General features: G+C 39.2%; 1 protein-coding gene across 1 annotated transcript in view; it reads right to left on the reverse strand.

The window, feature by feature from the left end:
• Positions 1 to 14,729, reverse strand: part of SEL1L3 (SEL1L family member 3) — a 111,097-nt gene that overhangs the window by 15,092 nt on the left and 81,276 nt on the right. Inside the window, exons 15-17 of the mRNA XM_031943941.1 lie at positions 7,850 to 8,026; positions 6,526 to 6,653; positions 5,609 to 5,692 (exon numbers count right to left, since the gene is read on the reverse strand). Of these exons, the coding sequence (XP_031799801.1) occupies positions 5,609 to 5,692; positions 6,526 to 6,653; positions 7,850 to 8,026 (389 nt within the window). The remainder of the gene's footprint in view (positions 1 to 5,608; positions 5,693 to 6,525; positions 6,654 to 7,849; positions 8,027 to 14,729) is intronic.

Raw genomic sequence — 14,729 nt, forward strand, 5'->3', positions numbered from 1 at the left:
TAGTACGTCTTAATATTGTGAGGACCATCTAGTAAGTGCTTAATAAATGCTAGTTGATCTAATCTGACATGAAAGTTTGCAAAGTACTTTACATATATTAAATCCAATTGAAAGACAAACAAGAACCATCATCATCCAGAAACTGAACACTCCTAACCCTCCACCCTATTGCTCTACCCATTTAAACAATGTTTCTAATACTCCACCAGCAAAAAGGTAATGATCTTTAAAGCTTTAAAGAGGGAAAATTAGGTTTTACACAAAAGCCCTTAAGATACTTCTCAATTCAAGCTATAAAAGATTTCCTCAGAAAAATAATAATAATAAACTAAATAACTGGGTTCTTTCATCAGTTTCCAGCTAAAAATAGCAGTTACTTAAGATCATTTATGGAAGAAAGGAAGGATCAGACAGTGAAAGTATATATATTTATCCTGGAGATTAAACACTTAGAAGGCTGCCATTTAGGAGTGGGCTGCTTTCACATGGAAGAGATTGGACCTGTTCTTTGTGACTCTGGAGGGCAAAACTAGAAGCCAGGATGGAAGGTCAATTCTGCCTTGGTAGAAAGAGAAAATTCCAAATAATTAGAGATGTTCAATAGTGCAATGGGTCGCTACAGAGGGGAGTGGATTCTCCATCCTTGGAGACTTTACTGGTATAGTAGAAAGCAGATTCATGTTCAGGTGCAAGTTAAGCTAATTTCTGAGGTCCCTTTCTAATAATGATAATGATTAGCTATCATTTATATGGTGCTTTTATGTTTGTAAAGTGCTATAATATATAATTTAACATGTCATCCGGTCCTCATAACAGCCCTGTGAAGTAGATGTTATTATTATTCCCATTTTACAACTGAAGAAACTGAGGCAAATAGATTAAGTGACTTGCCCAGTGTCACACAAACAACTAGCATCTGGTATTGGATTCGAACTCAACTCTTCCTGCTGCTCTCTTCCCAATCTGAGAGTCCATGAAGTTTTATAGCTCAGGCACCAAAAATTCCTTTTGACCAGCACTAAGTGGATCACAACAATATCCTTCCCATCCTGTTCAAAATGAGTGTCGAGTGAGGAAATGGAAAAATCCCAGAGACTTTTCCATAGTCACAATTTATGTAGAATTTCTCCCCAAATGCTGCACACTATGACGCCAACACCTTCGATTTTCTCAGAATCAAACAACAATGACAAGGGGGGCTGGGCTTAGTCCCTTTCCCAGAGTCACAAGGCAGGACAGAGAGAGAGCCAGGATTAGTGATCCCAATCCTGGAGATCCTGGGCTGTTACGTAAGGAATGAGACACTCGGGTGCTCTAAAAATAATCCCTTCTATTTACAAAGTACCTGATGTCCACAACATCCCCTGGGGGGAGAACGAGCAGCATCGTCTCTGGCTTTTGTAGCTGGAGAAACTGAAGCTCAGCCAACTTAGGGGACGCTTCCTAAATGGCAAAACTGGGGGAGAACACAGGTCTCTTGACTCCGAGGTGAGAGGCTTTTACCACATTGCATCGCTGCAGAAGCCAAAGCCAATGGATTCTCAAAGTCCTGGGAAGCATCCAGGAACAGCCGGAGCAGAGTACAATTTTTATCAGTGGCCCAGATGAGCCACAAGAGCCGGGAGGAACCTTTGGGGGCACTCGAGTCCATACTTTCAACTTTTCATATGGGGAAAGTAAGGACCAGAAAGATCACCCAGCTGAGAAGGGGCAGTTAGGAAGTGAAATGAGATCCTTCTCCATTGCCTCTACGATGGCCACAGTGGGTTCTCTCTCTGCTTTTCCAGTAACTTACTTTGTTACTGATTTGCCACAGAATCCCAGAACCGCAGGGTTAAACATTGCCTTTGTGGTCATTTAAGCCAACCTTAATGTATATCTATGTGCATACGTCTCTATCCAGGTGTATCTACAGAGGCATCTGCAACTGATCCCACATTGTCTCCATATGATAAATTCCCATTAATTAAAAAAGAAAAAACAAATTTAAACTATTTCCTATACCGCCTCTGCCTAGGGAAGGAGTTTGGGGGACACAGGTGGATATTAGGGAATTAAGCTTTAAATTTCATGTGTGTGTATATATATATATATATATATATATATATATATATATACACACACACACACACACACACACACATATATACATATATTTATATGTTTACATAAATACTCTTATGTATATCATTTTCACCTGGAATTCAGTGGATCAATTCATCTTGCCTGAAGCCCCCCATAAATCTGGCAGCCTCTTAGGTTGGGTCCTTTAGGACTTTTCCAGACAAAAGAAAAGAGAACATAAAGCTCCCAGATAAAACACATGTCTAAGGAGGAAGGAGTAAAATTAAACATGACAGCTTGCCTGCTGGCCCTTTCCTGACCAATTTCTCAAGATGTCCCAAGATGGCCTTGGGTGCTCCAGAGTTATCGTCCATACTATGCCGATAGATCAAAAAGCCTCTTGTTCCCTTTTTAAACTTTTCCAGATGAATTTTGGAATGACTCAGGAAAGTTCAAGCTCATCGAAATGACACACACAAACACACACACACACACACACACACACGTCAAAAATAATGTCCAGAATAAATCTCCCCATCAATGAGGAAAAAAGAACAGGAGGAGGTAGTACTGAAAGTTGCTGCAACTACAAACATTCTATTAAAAATGGCCAACTGGGAAAAATCATCCTGTCTTATGGGGGAAAAGAAAGAGATTTTCTATTTTCTGAATGGGGAAGGGAAATGGATTTGAAAATCTGGAAGATGCAAAAACACATCCCCAAAATATTTTCATATGGTAAGCATTTTCCTTCTGAGATAGATGATAATGTTTCCTTCCTTTTGGCACTGCAAGTCTTGAAATGCAAGCTGAAGCTTATATTTTAAAAACCCATTAGACTCATCAGTGATTTTTGCTATGCAACCTAAAAAAAACATGCAAAGTACTTCCGGGCCTCTGAAAAAATCCAAGTGCAGTCAAATTAGTGTAAGATCGAGAAAGCGAACAAATTGTGATTTGATGTCAACGATACGGCAGATTTGGAAAAAGTGAAATTCTGCATGACGTCAAGCCGTGTAAATTCAGAAAATGAAAGAAAGGATGCTGTGCTATTAATTAAGAAGTAAAAAAAAAAAGAAAAGAAAATAGGCCCACAACCGGGACCACTTTACAAATCTGCATTCCCTTTAAGAGACCCCCAAATATGAAAATTCGGACTTAAAAAGAGGCCGTGTTTATTTCCTCACAGACCATTAACTAGTCGACCAACAAGCTGGCTACAGGATATAGGGACAGCAAGTAAAATTGGGGTGCTACTGCTATGTCAACAGGGGAAAATGGGTTTTGTCTTTAAAAGTTCTTAACAACCAACTTTCCCTTGTACATTTTATATTTAAATGTGTATATTTAAATGTAACCTACGCACACAAGTCTACCAAAGGGATGGGGCGGATGGGGCAGTTCAATCTTGTGGTTCACTTCAAAATCTACCACACAGACAAGTCTTCACAAGATAATATAGTCTTAAAAAGATCTTGGTGACCGGCCCCCTCTGACTGTGACCTCCAGGAGTCCAAAGGGGAAAATTATCTGTCATTGGAGTTACGTGTAATTTCTGAGTTACTCCTCTTCCTAGGGCCCAGTAAGGTTGGAGCTGGTCTGAGTTCCTTCAGGGCCTATTTCTATTCTGGTCTACAGGGCTGTGTTAATTTGCATAGCTATTTTCATTTTTACTGAAATGTCTAAATTTAAGCAACAAACCAGCTTAAAATTGTTTTGCTTGGGAGAAAACTGTGAGAGAGTTGGGACATGGATGGGAAGGCGGCGGAGATTCATACAATAATAATGTATATTTACACAATGCTTCATAGTCTGACAAAGGGCTGTAGCATACATTTGGGGGCAACGTGACAGAGGGAACTTAGAATGGGGGACCCGGGGTTAAATCCTGGCTTTTAACATTTAATAGTTGCATTTATTTTTTGGAGCTTCAGCCTCATTATCTATAAGATGGAGATTAAAAATATTCCTGTGACGTCTCGGGGCTGCTAGGAAGAAGGGCTTTACAAGCCTTAAAGAAGCGAACCGATGTGAAGCATGGGAACCATTCTATCTTATCTTATTTGAGAGGAGATCCCTTCATGTGGAAAACCCAAGAGGGGGCAACCCAGCAGGTTGTATGTATGAGTGATCAGCTGCTGAGTCTGGCCGCAAGCAGCTCATGAGGCTGACAAAGAGAGGAAAACCTTCTCCCAGGCTCAGTGAGAGCTCTGGGAAATGCATCCTGCTTGTCCCAGGCTGCTCATCACCTGAGACAATAGGGTAAACTTCACGGAAGTCTTCCATCTACTCATCTGTATCTTTCTTGGCCACCGGGATGGGACAGTTTCTCCCTTGGCCACAGGACAATACTCAGATCCTCTTCTCCAGCCTTCCCCTCCATCTGCCTAATGGAAATCTGGAACTGGATGGTCTGTAGACCTCTTAAACTCAACACGTCCAACACTGAACCCAGGATCTTTCCCACAGCCTTCCCCTCTTCCTAATTTTTCTTTTACCATTGAGAAAATCACCAGCCTCCCAATTATCTAGATTTGTAGGCTTGGGCCCATCGTGGACTCCTCACTCCCTGTCAGGCCAATCATTCATCATATTCACTCTATGTTCTAACAACTCTCACCTAAGCCCCTTCTTCCTGGATTATTGAGGTAATCAGCTGGTTACACTTTCCCCCCTCAAATTCATCTTCTGCTCAGCTCTCAAGTTGGACCATATCCTCCCCCTATTCAATAAACTCCTATTGTTCCATAGGATCAAATACAAAATCCCATGGCTTTTCCAAGAGGACTCTAGCCCTTTCCCATCTTTCTGATCTTTTTGTGACTGACTTTTGCATTGCAGGGACACTGCCGTCTAGCTGTTCCCTGTAGCAGGACGCCTTTCGGACCCCCAATTCTGGAAGGCTTCCCCTCCTCATCTCTACCCCGTTGGCTTCCTTCACTTCCCAGTAGAATCCTTTCCTGACACATTTGGACACTGAGGGCTCCGGGATTATCCTGTTCAGGCCCTTATCCTCATTCTCCTGTAGCTGGGCTTTTGCTACCTAGCTGCCTGCGCATTGTCTCTCCCCTTAGACGGTGAGCTCCTTGAGAGCTCGTTTTGTCTTTCTTTGCACCTCTGGCTCTCAGCGCAGTGCCTGGCACAGGATCCGTGCCTCCTGACTCGACTGAAGTTCCCTGTATCTCAGGGTAACCTTGATTCAGAACTCCTAGGGCAATAACAACGCACAGTTATCTACAGGAACAGGACGCGGGAGAGGAAGTGGGGTGAGCCGAAATGTTAATGTAGCCGTGGTCCTTGGTTTGATGAAGGTGAAGTTCTCCCTCGGTAAAAGAGGTCTCTTGTATAATTAAAATCAGAAATACTATTTCTCAATCAAAAGCCAATTAGCCTCTGAAATGCTGCCATCCCTGGGAGTCTATAACTTTCCCACATTCTGCTAGCTTTAAAAAAATGTGCTTTTTAAAGTTGGATAAACTAATTAAAAACACAAACAAATGCAGGAAGTGCCAACATCGATGTGCAGCTGCTGTTTCAAGCTCACCATGACATGTCCAGGTAGGCGTTGAGAGCTTTCCGAATGACGTGCCCCAAATAACCATTCTTCTCCGCGACGTGTTTTGCCCAACTATAAAAGACAGGGGGATAACAAATATCAAAAACCAGCGCAAATTAAATTAGGTGGAAATAATTATCTTTTTTTTGCATATGAGCTCTACAAATCCCATTTGGGGAATATTTTTCCTGTTCGAATTTTTACATAGCAACAAATCACAACCGGATGTCAAGAAGAAAAATGATGAGACATTTTTTAGAGCTTTGTAGTGACTGTTCTCTCTCATAAATGCTTACAATTAAAAATGGTAGAGGACAGGTCCAGATGTCCAATTCTCAATTATTTATGCTAAGGGAATAACAGGAAAATATAGGATGCAGAAATCGATAAGGTAAATTTTGACTTTTCGTGAACGTCATTTACCTACGATATGCATATCACTGCCCATTTCCATTCCCACATACGAAAATGTCTCTTTAAAGTTGACGATGTCTTTGTTCACATTTCTGAACAAAAGTAATTTTTAGAAGTGCTTAAATTCACCTTGCTTATTGACTTCCTTTTTAATAAATGAAATTCTTAATATAATCTAAAAACCTCATTTTCACCTGCTATTCCAGTCACCTCTTTGTTCAAATGAGCTTGTTTTTTAGGATCTAGTTAAGTTTTATTTTTCCTGACCAGAAAAAAAGGGTCAGCTAACTCACAGATGGGATAGTCAGTTGCCAGATAATTAAGAATCAGTGAATTCCAAATAAGGTAAACTTGGGTGTAATGGTAATTTCCCAAGGAGAAATGTTAAGAATTCCCAAGACACTATTTCCCAGAACACGCCTCCCCGTTCCCTGAGTTGCTGTTACTCTGATAAATGTCTCTTCCACAGAGAACTTTTCATGGTTTCTTACACAACGGCTTTCTCGGGGTCTCTAGGAAAAGTCTCCAAATTGCCAGTCATATAGTACAGGGAGCACCACAAGGTCCCTTCGATATGTCCTCCTTGTGCAGCCTTATGGAAATATTCACCAGCTAATGTCTGCAAAGAAAGAGATAAAGATGTCAGGCTGCCTAATAAAGAGGTCCCTTTTCCATGTTCTGCTTCCCTCTCTGCTGAGCTGATTTCACAAGTGCCAAGATAGTGAGGCACCTCAAGACTGATTTTTATCACAGACTCATAACTTCAAATGCCCTAAAGAAACCAAAGACAGCACAAGGAGCCCTCTGAAGAAGGGCTTCTGTCTGATATGTGACAAGCCACTCCAGCTCATCCGGGGATCCGGCCAGCCCATAAACAAGCCTGTTCATCACACAAAGAGCACACTAGAAGTCACTTCAGGTGAAAAGCCGCTCAGTTGATTTTCCTAATCCCTCCCTCCAAACACATACATACAATTTTAATTTATTTTAAGAGAGATGAGACCGGGAATATAATTAGCAATATAAGTGTCATGTATTTAGATGTGTAGGAGGGTTATTAAGCATGCATAATGAATAAAAATACATACAGGGTATCCCAAAAGTCTTTGCACACTTTCAAGCTATTAAAGCTTAAAACTTATTTAATCTATTAAAGCTTCAAACTGTACCGAGATTTTTGGGACGGCCAGCATGTGTTTTTGTTCCTTAGTAAACCTTGTATGCATCTAAATACTCTCTGAGAACCTTCTTCTTTATGTCACCACTTAGAACCAGTGCCTCCCAATATAATTCCTAATTAACGACCGTGACATGCTGTTCCCAGCTATTTCACCTTACTATTCCAAGTAAAGCCTTTGGAGCAAAGACCATACGCCTAACCATCTAGACCTCCTCAGGTACCTCCAGAGGCACTTGGAAAACACTCAACAAATACTTGCTTCTGCCTAGAATTCATGGCCGTGACAAAAGTTTTTTTTTCCCCTTTCCTAGACTAACTTGTATGCTTCCATTTTCTTGAGATAATAAAAATATTTTTTATATATTCATATATGATAATTTTCAAAACTATAATTGTCTCCATTTCTGCCTGAGCTTCCAGGAAGCTCAGAACAAAATGAAGGGTTCCACTATCAGATCTGGGTATGGTTATATCTACTTCCATTGGCTCTTTTCCTTGGTTATGATTTTTGTTTTTATTTGTCCTTTTCCATATGTGTTTCAATTTTATAGATTTCCCTAAGTCCACTGGGGAAGCAGGTTGGTTAAAAAAAAAAAAAAAGCAGGTTTTAGTAATGGCTCCAAAGTCTTACTCACTTGGTTCCTTCCAGTGACTCCCGGGAAAATGCCATCTAGATAAAGAACTCCAAGATTGTATGAGGCATCTGGATTCCCCATTTCTTCTGCTTTTAGCCAGTATTTTGCTGCTTTGACATAGTTTCGCCTAAATTTGTGGTAATACCATCCTAGGCCATTCACTGCCTGATGTAATCCCTGCATTTTGAAACAACAACAACAAAAAAAGATATTATTTTTCCTAAAAAACAAAGTTAAAGTCATAAGAGAATATAGGAGTAATCTGTTCAAATCTAATCCCTCCAGAAGCTTCTACTGTTACTTTTTTAGGGGTCATTTATTTGACCTTAAAATATATAGAGGCGTCCCCAACATCCCTATCCATGTAAGCTTTGATGAAGCAGTTGTGATGGTTTCTGTCTATCATCTGAACAGGGATGCTGGGGCCCAATGTATCCCTCACTTTCTGTGCTCTAATGATCCTTAGTTCCTTAGGAGAGCAACATTCTACTGTAGGCAGGGCAGCCCAGAGCAGAGAAGCAGAAGGAACAGAACTTTTTGAAGAGCCCTGGAGGGATGGGAGGCATTTGGGACCATGAGGTCTGAACTCTACCCTAGCTCAGGGAGCTTTCCGCTTGATCTGTCTGCCGATCTGTTTGGTTACTCTGCCATAAGCAATGAAATCACCACAGCAGGAGATCACCACGACTTCCTACTTGCAAGTAAAGGCCATCTGTGACAGCGGAGCCTGCCTGGCTTTGACAGCCAGTTTAAAGTCTCAGCAGGGATTGGGCATTTAAGAGAAGAAGGAAGGATGTAGGAGGCAAGAGGAGGTTTTCACAAAAAAGTGACTGAACCTGAAAGGGGCTGCTTTTAGGAAGAGCGCTGGAGTAGCTGTCTCCAGCACCTGGGGAGAGGGTTGCCTACACTGCAACGAGTATTCTTGCTCTGCTTGGATTAAATCCATCTGTATTTCTCATATTCTTGTTCTTTCTCGCATCTCTCACTCGCTTCAACAGATCCTCCTCCGGTATCTCTAAAAAACTCCATCTGTTTGAAATGAGAGCTATTGATCTAAAAGGATTCAGGCAGAATTTCTACTCAAATGGCTTCTTGTGTGTGTCATAGATCCATGTGGTAGGCTGGTGAAGTTTATGGGCCCTTCCTCAGAAAACTTTTTAAATGCATATGATAAAATATATAGGGATACAAAGGAAGCCAATTATGTTGAAATACAGTTCTCAAAATCTTTTTCTTAGTGTCACCCACTACTAAGAAGGCTCAAGACCAACCGCACAATAAGCCAATGCTATTTGTACAAAGCGTCTCTAGTTGAATTCTCCCAATATTCCCCTCCAAAGAGTTTTAAAACAGCGTGTCAAATTGATTTCAGGAGCAGCGTAGTCAACAAAATGTTGGGATGAGAAATTTTTTCCAGCCCAAGACAACTTAGGTGGTTAGCAAGAAAAGTTTGTGACACAGGGATAGGGGTTAGCCTGGAGTATGTACTATGACATCAATGGTGGATCTTGCGGAAGCCACAATAGCCAGCAGAAGCTGAAGCTTCTTCCAGGCAAGAGGAGTGAACAACTGGTTAGAGAGCGATTACAGAGGACCCTGAGTGGACACCAGATGCACCAAACTAGGTGCTCTTGAGTAACAGGGGCCCTAATAACAAGATGGCGAGGAGCAGTATATTTGTGATTACAGGGGAGCATGGGATCTGATCAAAATTCCAGGATTGAAAGGACCTTTTCCTAGCATTTCTAATTATAGATGGACAGAGATCCTTCCTGGGTAAAGACCAAAGCACAGACCAGGAGAGCAGTGACCAGAATTTCCCAGAATAAGACCAAATTGGAAGCCCCAAAGAGTTTAAAATCCCCAGAAATAGCACTGAAAACTTCAGCACAAAAAAACTAAAACTTGGGACAGCTCCTCCTCCAGTCCCACTGTGGGAACAGAATTCAACAAGATCACACAAGATTTAGCAGCTTCCACACTGAAGAAGTAGAGACCTTAGAATATAATATTCCAGGAGGTAAAGGAGCTAGGATTGCAACAAAGGATAAACCATTAAGAAAAACTAAGTATAATCCTTCAGTGGGGAAAAATGGATATTTAATGAAATAGAGAACTTTCAAGGATTCCTAATGAAAAGACCAGAGCTGAATAGAATATCAGACTTTCAAACAAAAGACTCGAGAGCAACATAAAAAAGTAAACATGAAAGAGAAATCATAAGGGACTTAATACTATTATACTGTTTACATTTCTAAATGGGAAGATAAACATGTAACTACTAAGAACTTAATTATTATTGGAGCAAGTAGAAGGAGTTTACAGAGACAGAAAGCATGGATATGAAGTGATTATGTTGGGATGATCTCAAAAAGAAATTAAAGGGTGAAAAAGAGGGAAGCACTGAGCAAAAGAGGGAAAAGAGAGAAAGAATGAGGAACATTATCTGACATAAAAGCAGCACATAAGGAAGAGTTTTTACAGTGGAGGGGAAAATGGGGAAGGTAGTAGGCAACACTTGGATCTCATTCTCATCTAAATTAATTCAAAGAGGAAAGAATATATACATACAATACAAAAATTCATTTGAGTATAAAAATTTCATATCCAACAATTCTACATCTTGTAGAAGGAAAAGAGGATAAGAGAAACAGGAGAGTGATTAAAAGGAGGGCAGATTAAGGGAGTCAGTGGTCAGAAGAAAGCAGATTTTTGAGGAAGGACGTATGTGAGAGATATGGAGAGGGAGAAAGATAAATAGAAAAAAAACAGAATAGAGAGAAATACACACTAATTTAGCCATGAATGTGAATAGGAAATAGATTTCAGAATGGATTAGAAACTAGAATTCAACAATATGTTCATTATAAGAAACACAATTAAAACAAAAAGACACATCTAGGATTAAAATAAAGGGCTGGAGTAGAATTCCTTATGCTTCATCTGTGATTTAAAAAAAAGGCAGTGGTAGCAATCATAATCTCAGACAAAACAAACAAACAAACAAAAAAAAAAAACAAATCAAACATATAATTGGAGAAATTACATTTTCCTAAAAAGGTACCATTAACAATGAAATAATAGAAAAAAAATTGTAGTAAGTTTCTCTGATAAAAGCCTCATTTCTCAAATATATAGGTAACTGAGTCAAATTTATAAAAATAAGAACCATTCTCCAACTGATAAATGCTCAAAGGGTATAAAAATGTAGTTTTCAGAAAAAGAAATCAAAACTATAGTTAAACATAAAAATATCCCAATCACTGTGGAGTAGAGAAATACAATTTAAAACAATTCTGAGGTACTACTATAGGATTGACACAAAAAGGAAAATAACAAATACCAAAGGGACACTAATGCACTGTTGATAAAGTTGTAAACTGTTCCAATCATTCAGGAGAACAATTTAGAACGATGTCCAAAAGGATATCAAACTGCACGTATCTTATGACCCAGAAATACTAGTACCACTCTGTATCCCAAAGAAATCAAAGGAAAAGGACTCACATGTACAAAAATATTTGTTGTTTGTTCTGTGTTGGCAAGGAATTGGAAACTGAGGGGATGCCCATCAATTGGGAAACAGCCGAATGAGTCCCATTATATGATTGTGACAGAGTACTCTTTTGATCTAAGAAGTAAAAAGGGGGATGGTTTCCAAAAAACCTGGAATGACCTATTTGAAGTGATGCAGAAGGAAGTGAGCAGAATCAGATCATCTCACGCAGTAACAAACAATATCGTAATGATGATCAGCTACTCTGATCAATAGAATGAACCAAGATAATTCTGAAGACTCATGATGAAAAATACCACCCCCCTCCAGAGAGACAAGTGATGAATTCCAAGTACAAATCAAACTACAATTTTTTTCATTTTGTTTTTCTTGCTTGTTTTTGCAGGAAGAAGACGTGGTTACTACAGAAATGTTTTTGCATAAATTCACATATATAATTGTTATCACATTGCTTGCCTTTTCATTAGGTGGGGGAAGGTTAAAGGAAGAGAGGATTTGATATTCAAAATTTTTTTTTATAAAATGTTAAAATAAATAACAAAATTGGAAAAAATTTTAAAATAGAATGGATGATTTTCCATGAAATTTAATTTATCATGAAAAATAGCACAGCAACCTTGGGTTTGCTTCACTCATTTTTACAACAGAATAAGCTTTTGTATAAGCTGCATTTCTATCAGCAGAAGACTGAATCCAGTCTCTTCAGGTTTCCCATTTATAAATGAAAATAAGGCCATTAACTGATGCTCAAGGACATAGCAAAATCTATCAGCCGATGCATTAGGGATCATAGCCCCCAAATTTGCATAGTTTAAGAAAGGAGCAACTCATGACTTTTAAAAGGCAATAATTGCTATTTTAGTCATCAAATCGTTGTAAAAGATTATTAATGAGACAAATGGCTAGAAAATGAAATAAAACAGTCATGTATCAAGATTAAAGGAAACAGAAGGCCAGCATATATATTACATTAATACCTTTATAATGCTACAGTATCCAACAAAAGGTCTAGTGTGGACTCTGATGTGGGAGTTAGAGGAGAATCTACCTGACAAGATTCCCACCTTTGAGTATGTTTGAATTTTTTCCAACTATCCTACATTAAATAGAAGCAATGTTCCATATAAATGAATTAGATTTCTTAAAATGTTATATGAAGATATAATTATATTGGTTTTCCAAATTTGTTTTATTTATCTTTTCTCTCTGTTTCTTTTTTCCCTTTCTTCCTTCTCTTTCTCTTTTTCTTTCTTTGTTTGTTTCCTTTTTTTCTGATGAGGCAATTAGGATTAAGTGACTTGTATAGGGTCACACAGCTGATAAATATTAAGTGTCTGAGGTCAGATTTGCCTGACTTCAGGGCTGGTACTCTATCCACTGTGACATTTAGCTGCCTCACTTTTTAAAATTTTAATAAACACACTCCTCTACTTAAGTTTTATTTGGACGCTTCATTGCAATATGGAGATTTTCTGATTCTTGAATGCTGGCCCCTGAAATCCAAGATCTGGTAGTAAAAGAAACCTGATGAAAGGCTTTACGTTTGTCATTTGAAGACCAGCCTAGCTAAATTCAGAAATGCTCTTATTGAGAGTGATGAGGTTTTTGGCCACAACAACTCTTGAAGACCATGTATTAAGTTGTAGACCTGATAGAAAAAAAAAGTTAATGGTATTAACAAAGTTACATATCCTTTAAGTAAATAGAGATATATAAGGGACTAGTGAATCCTCAGAAAGCACTTGGAACAGACCTGTTTCTAGGTATCAAGTATCTCTCTGACTAAATATCCCCAAAGGCTTTACTCTTAGAGTGTCTGGTGTGAGCTCCACGACCATATTCTTACATATAAGAGTTTATTAAAGCAAAACAGAATGACTGAACATTAAAAAAAACCCAAAAAACAGAAAGAGGATTATATTTGAATGCAGAAAGATAAAGATAGATACACAAAACAACAACAACAAAAAAGCATTAGCAAAATGCTTTTTAAGTGCAGAGAAGAAGAAAAGATAGACTTTCATAACGGGATAAACAAAAAAAATCATTATCTGAGATAATTATTACTTTTCTATTATATGGAATACATATAAATATGTAAAACACAGCTACATGATATATAAATATATATACATACATATGTATGTGTATAATCCCTAAAAATAAACTCTATACCTCAAATTTTAATTTTCTTCTACAATCTTTTTTCCTTTCTCTTTGAATATTAAAATGTTTTTGATGATTAAGTTCACAATAGAAAAGAAAAGAAAATTATGGAGACATTTTTTTTCTCCCTTTGGTTTGAGACACAAAAATAGATTGCATCCCTTCCCAAACTCCACTACTATGTGGGAGAGATATAATGTTCAACATTAACCAACAGAACAAAGCAGCAACCCTACGATTCCTAGCTTCGGGTTCTGGTGGAAGACAAAGACTCACGGACATTGACGTAATCTTGATGCTTCTCACAACTTGCCTGTTTATATTGAATATAAGTCTATATACAAGTCCTACCTAAGATTTTAGTTTAGAAGCAGCACCCAAGGGTGGTGTTGATAGCAAGCCCTATTTATCTATCTGTCCATTTGCATTTTAGTTTGAGAACTTCTCTATTATAGCAGCTTGCTTCGAGATCTCTGGAGTCTTGGATGCTGATAACTTAAACTCCAGATATTGAGGCCATCCAGGTTTCACAAGCCCGCAACCATGGCTCTGTCGATCTCCAGTCTGGTAGGGCAGCCTCCTAAGGCTTCTCTTCCAGACTTTCTTTTGGAGTTTCCCAAATGCTGAGCTCACTCTGGCAATGTGTGCCTCAACATCTGTGTGGACATCCCTGGGAAGTATGCTCTCACTACCACGGCGTTCAGAATTTCTGAATTTGCTGGTGACTTCATGTGTGGATGGACTCATGCTGGCTAGTGGAGAAGCTCTGCTTTCTTGGTGTTGATCGTCTGAGCAAAATTAGCACAAGGGACAGAGAACTGATCCATGCTCTGCTGCATCTCAGTCTCAGGGGCTGCACTGAGTGCACAATCAACTGGGAACAAAAAGTGGAGCCCCCACTATCCCTCCGCTTGCTTCTTGGCTTGCATCATTTACCATCCCTGGAGTCCCTGACCTTTTTTTGTCCTTATTGAAGGCATCTAATAACATCAGAAAACATCAAGCTAAAAAGCGTGGGAGGAGTCAACATACAGCCCCATTTCTCTGTGACAAGGAAAGCGTAGACAATTATCCAGACCCTGAGCAAGCGCGCTATCAGGAAACTGATGTACAAGACTGATGAATTTTTCCAGGCAACCCAGATTTCGCCAAGCTCTTCCACAACCCCTCATGACTGACAGTATCAAAGGCCTTGGC

The sequence above is a fragment of the Sarcophilus harrisii genome, chromosome 6 (genome assembly GCF_902635505.1).
Source record: "Sarcophilus harrisii chromosome 6, mSarHar1.11, whole genome shotgun sequence".
Lineage (NCBI taxonomy): Eukaryota > Metazoa > Chordata > Mammalia > Dasyuromorphia > Dasyuridae > Sarcophilus > Sarcophilus harrisii.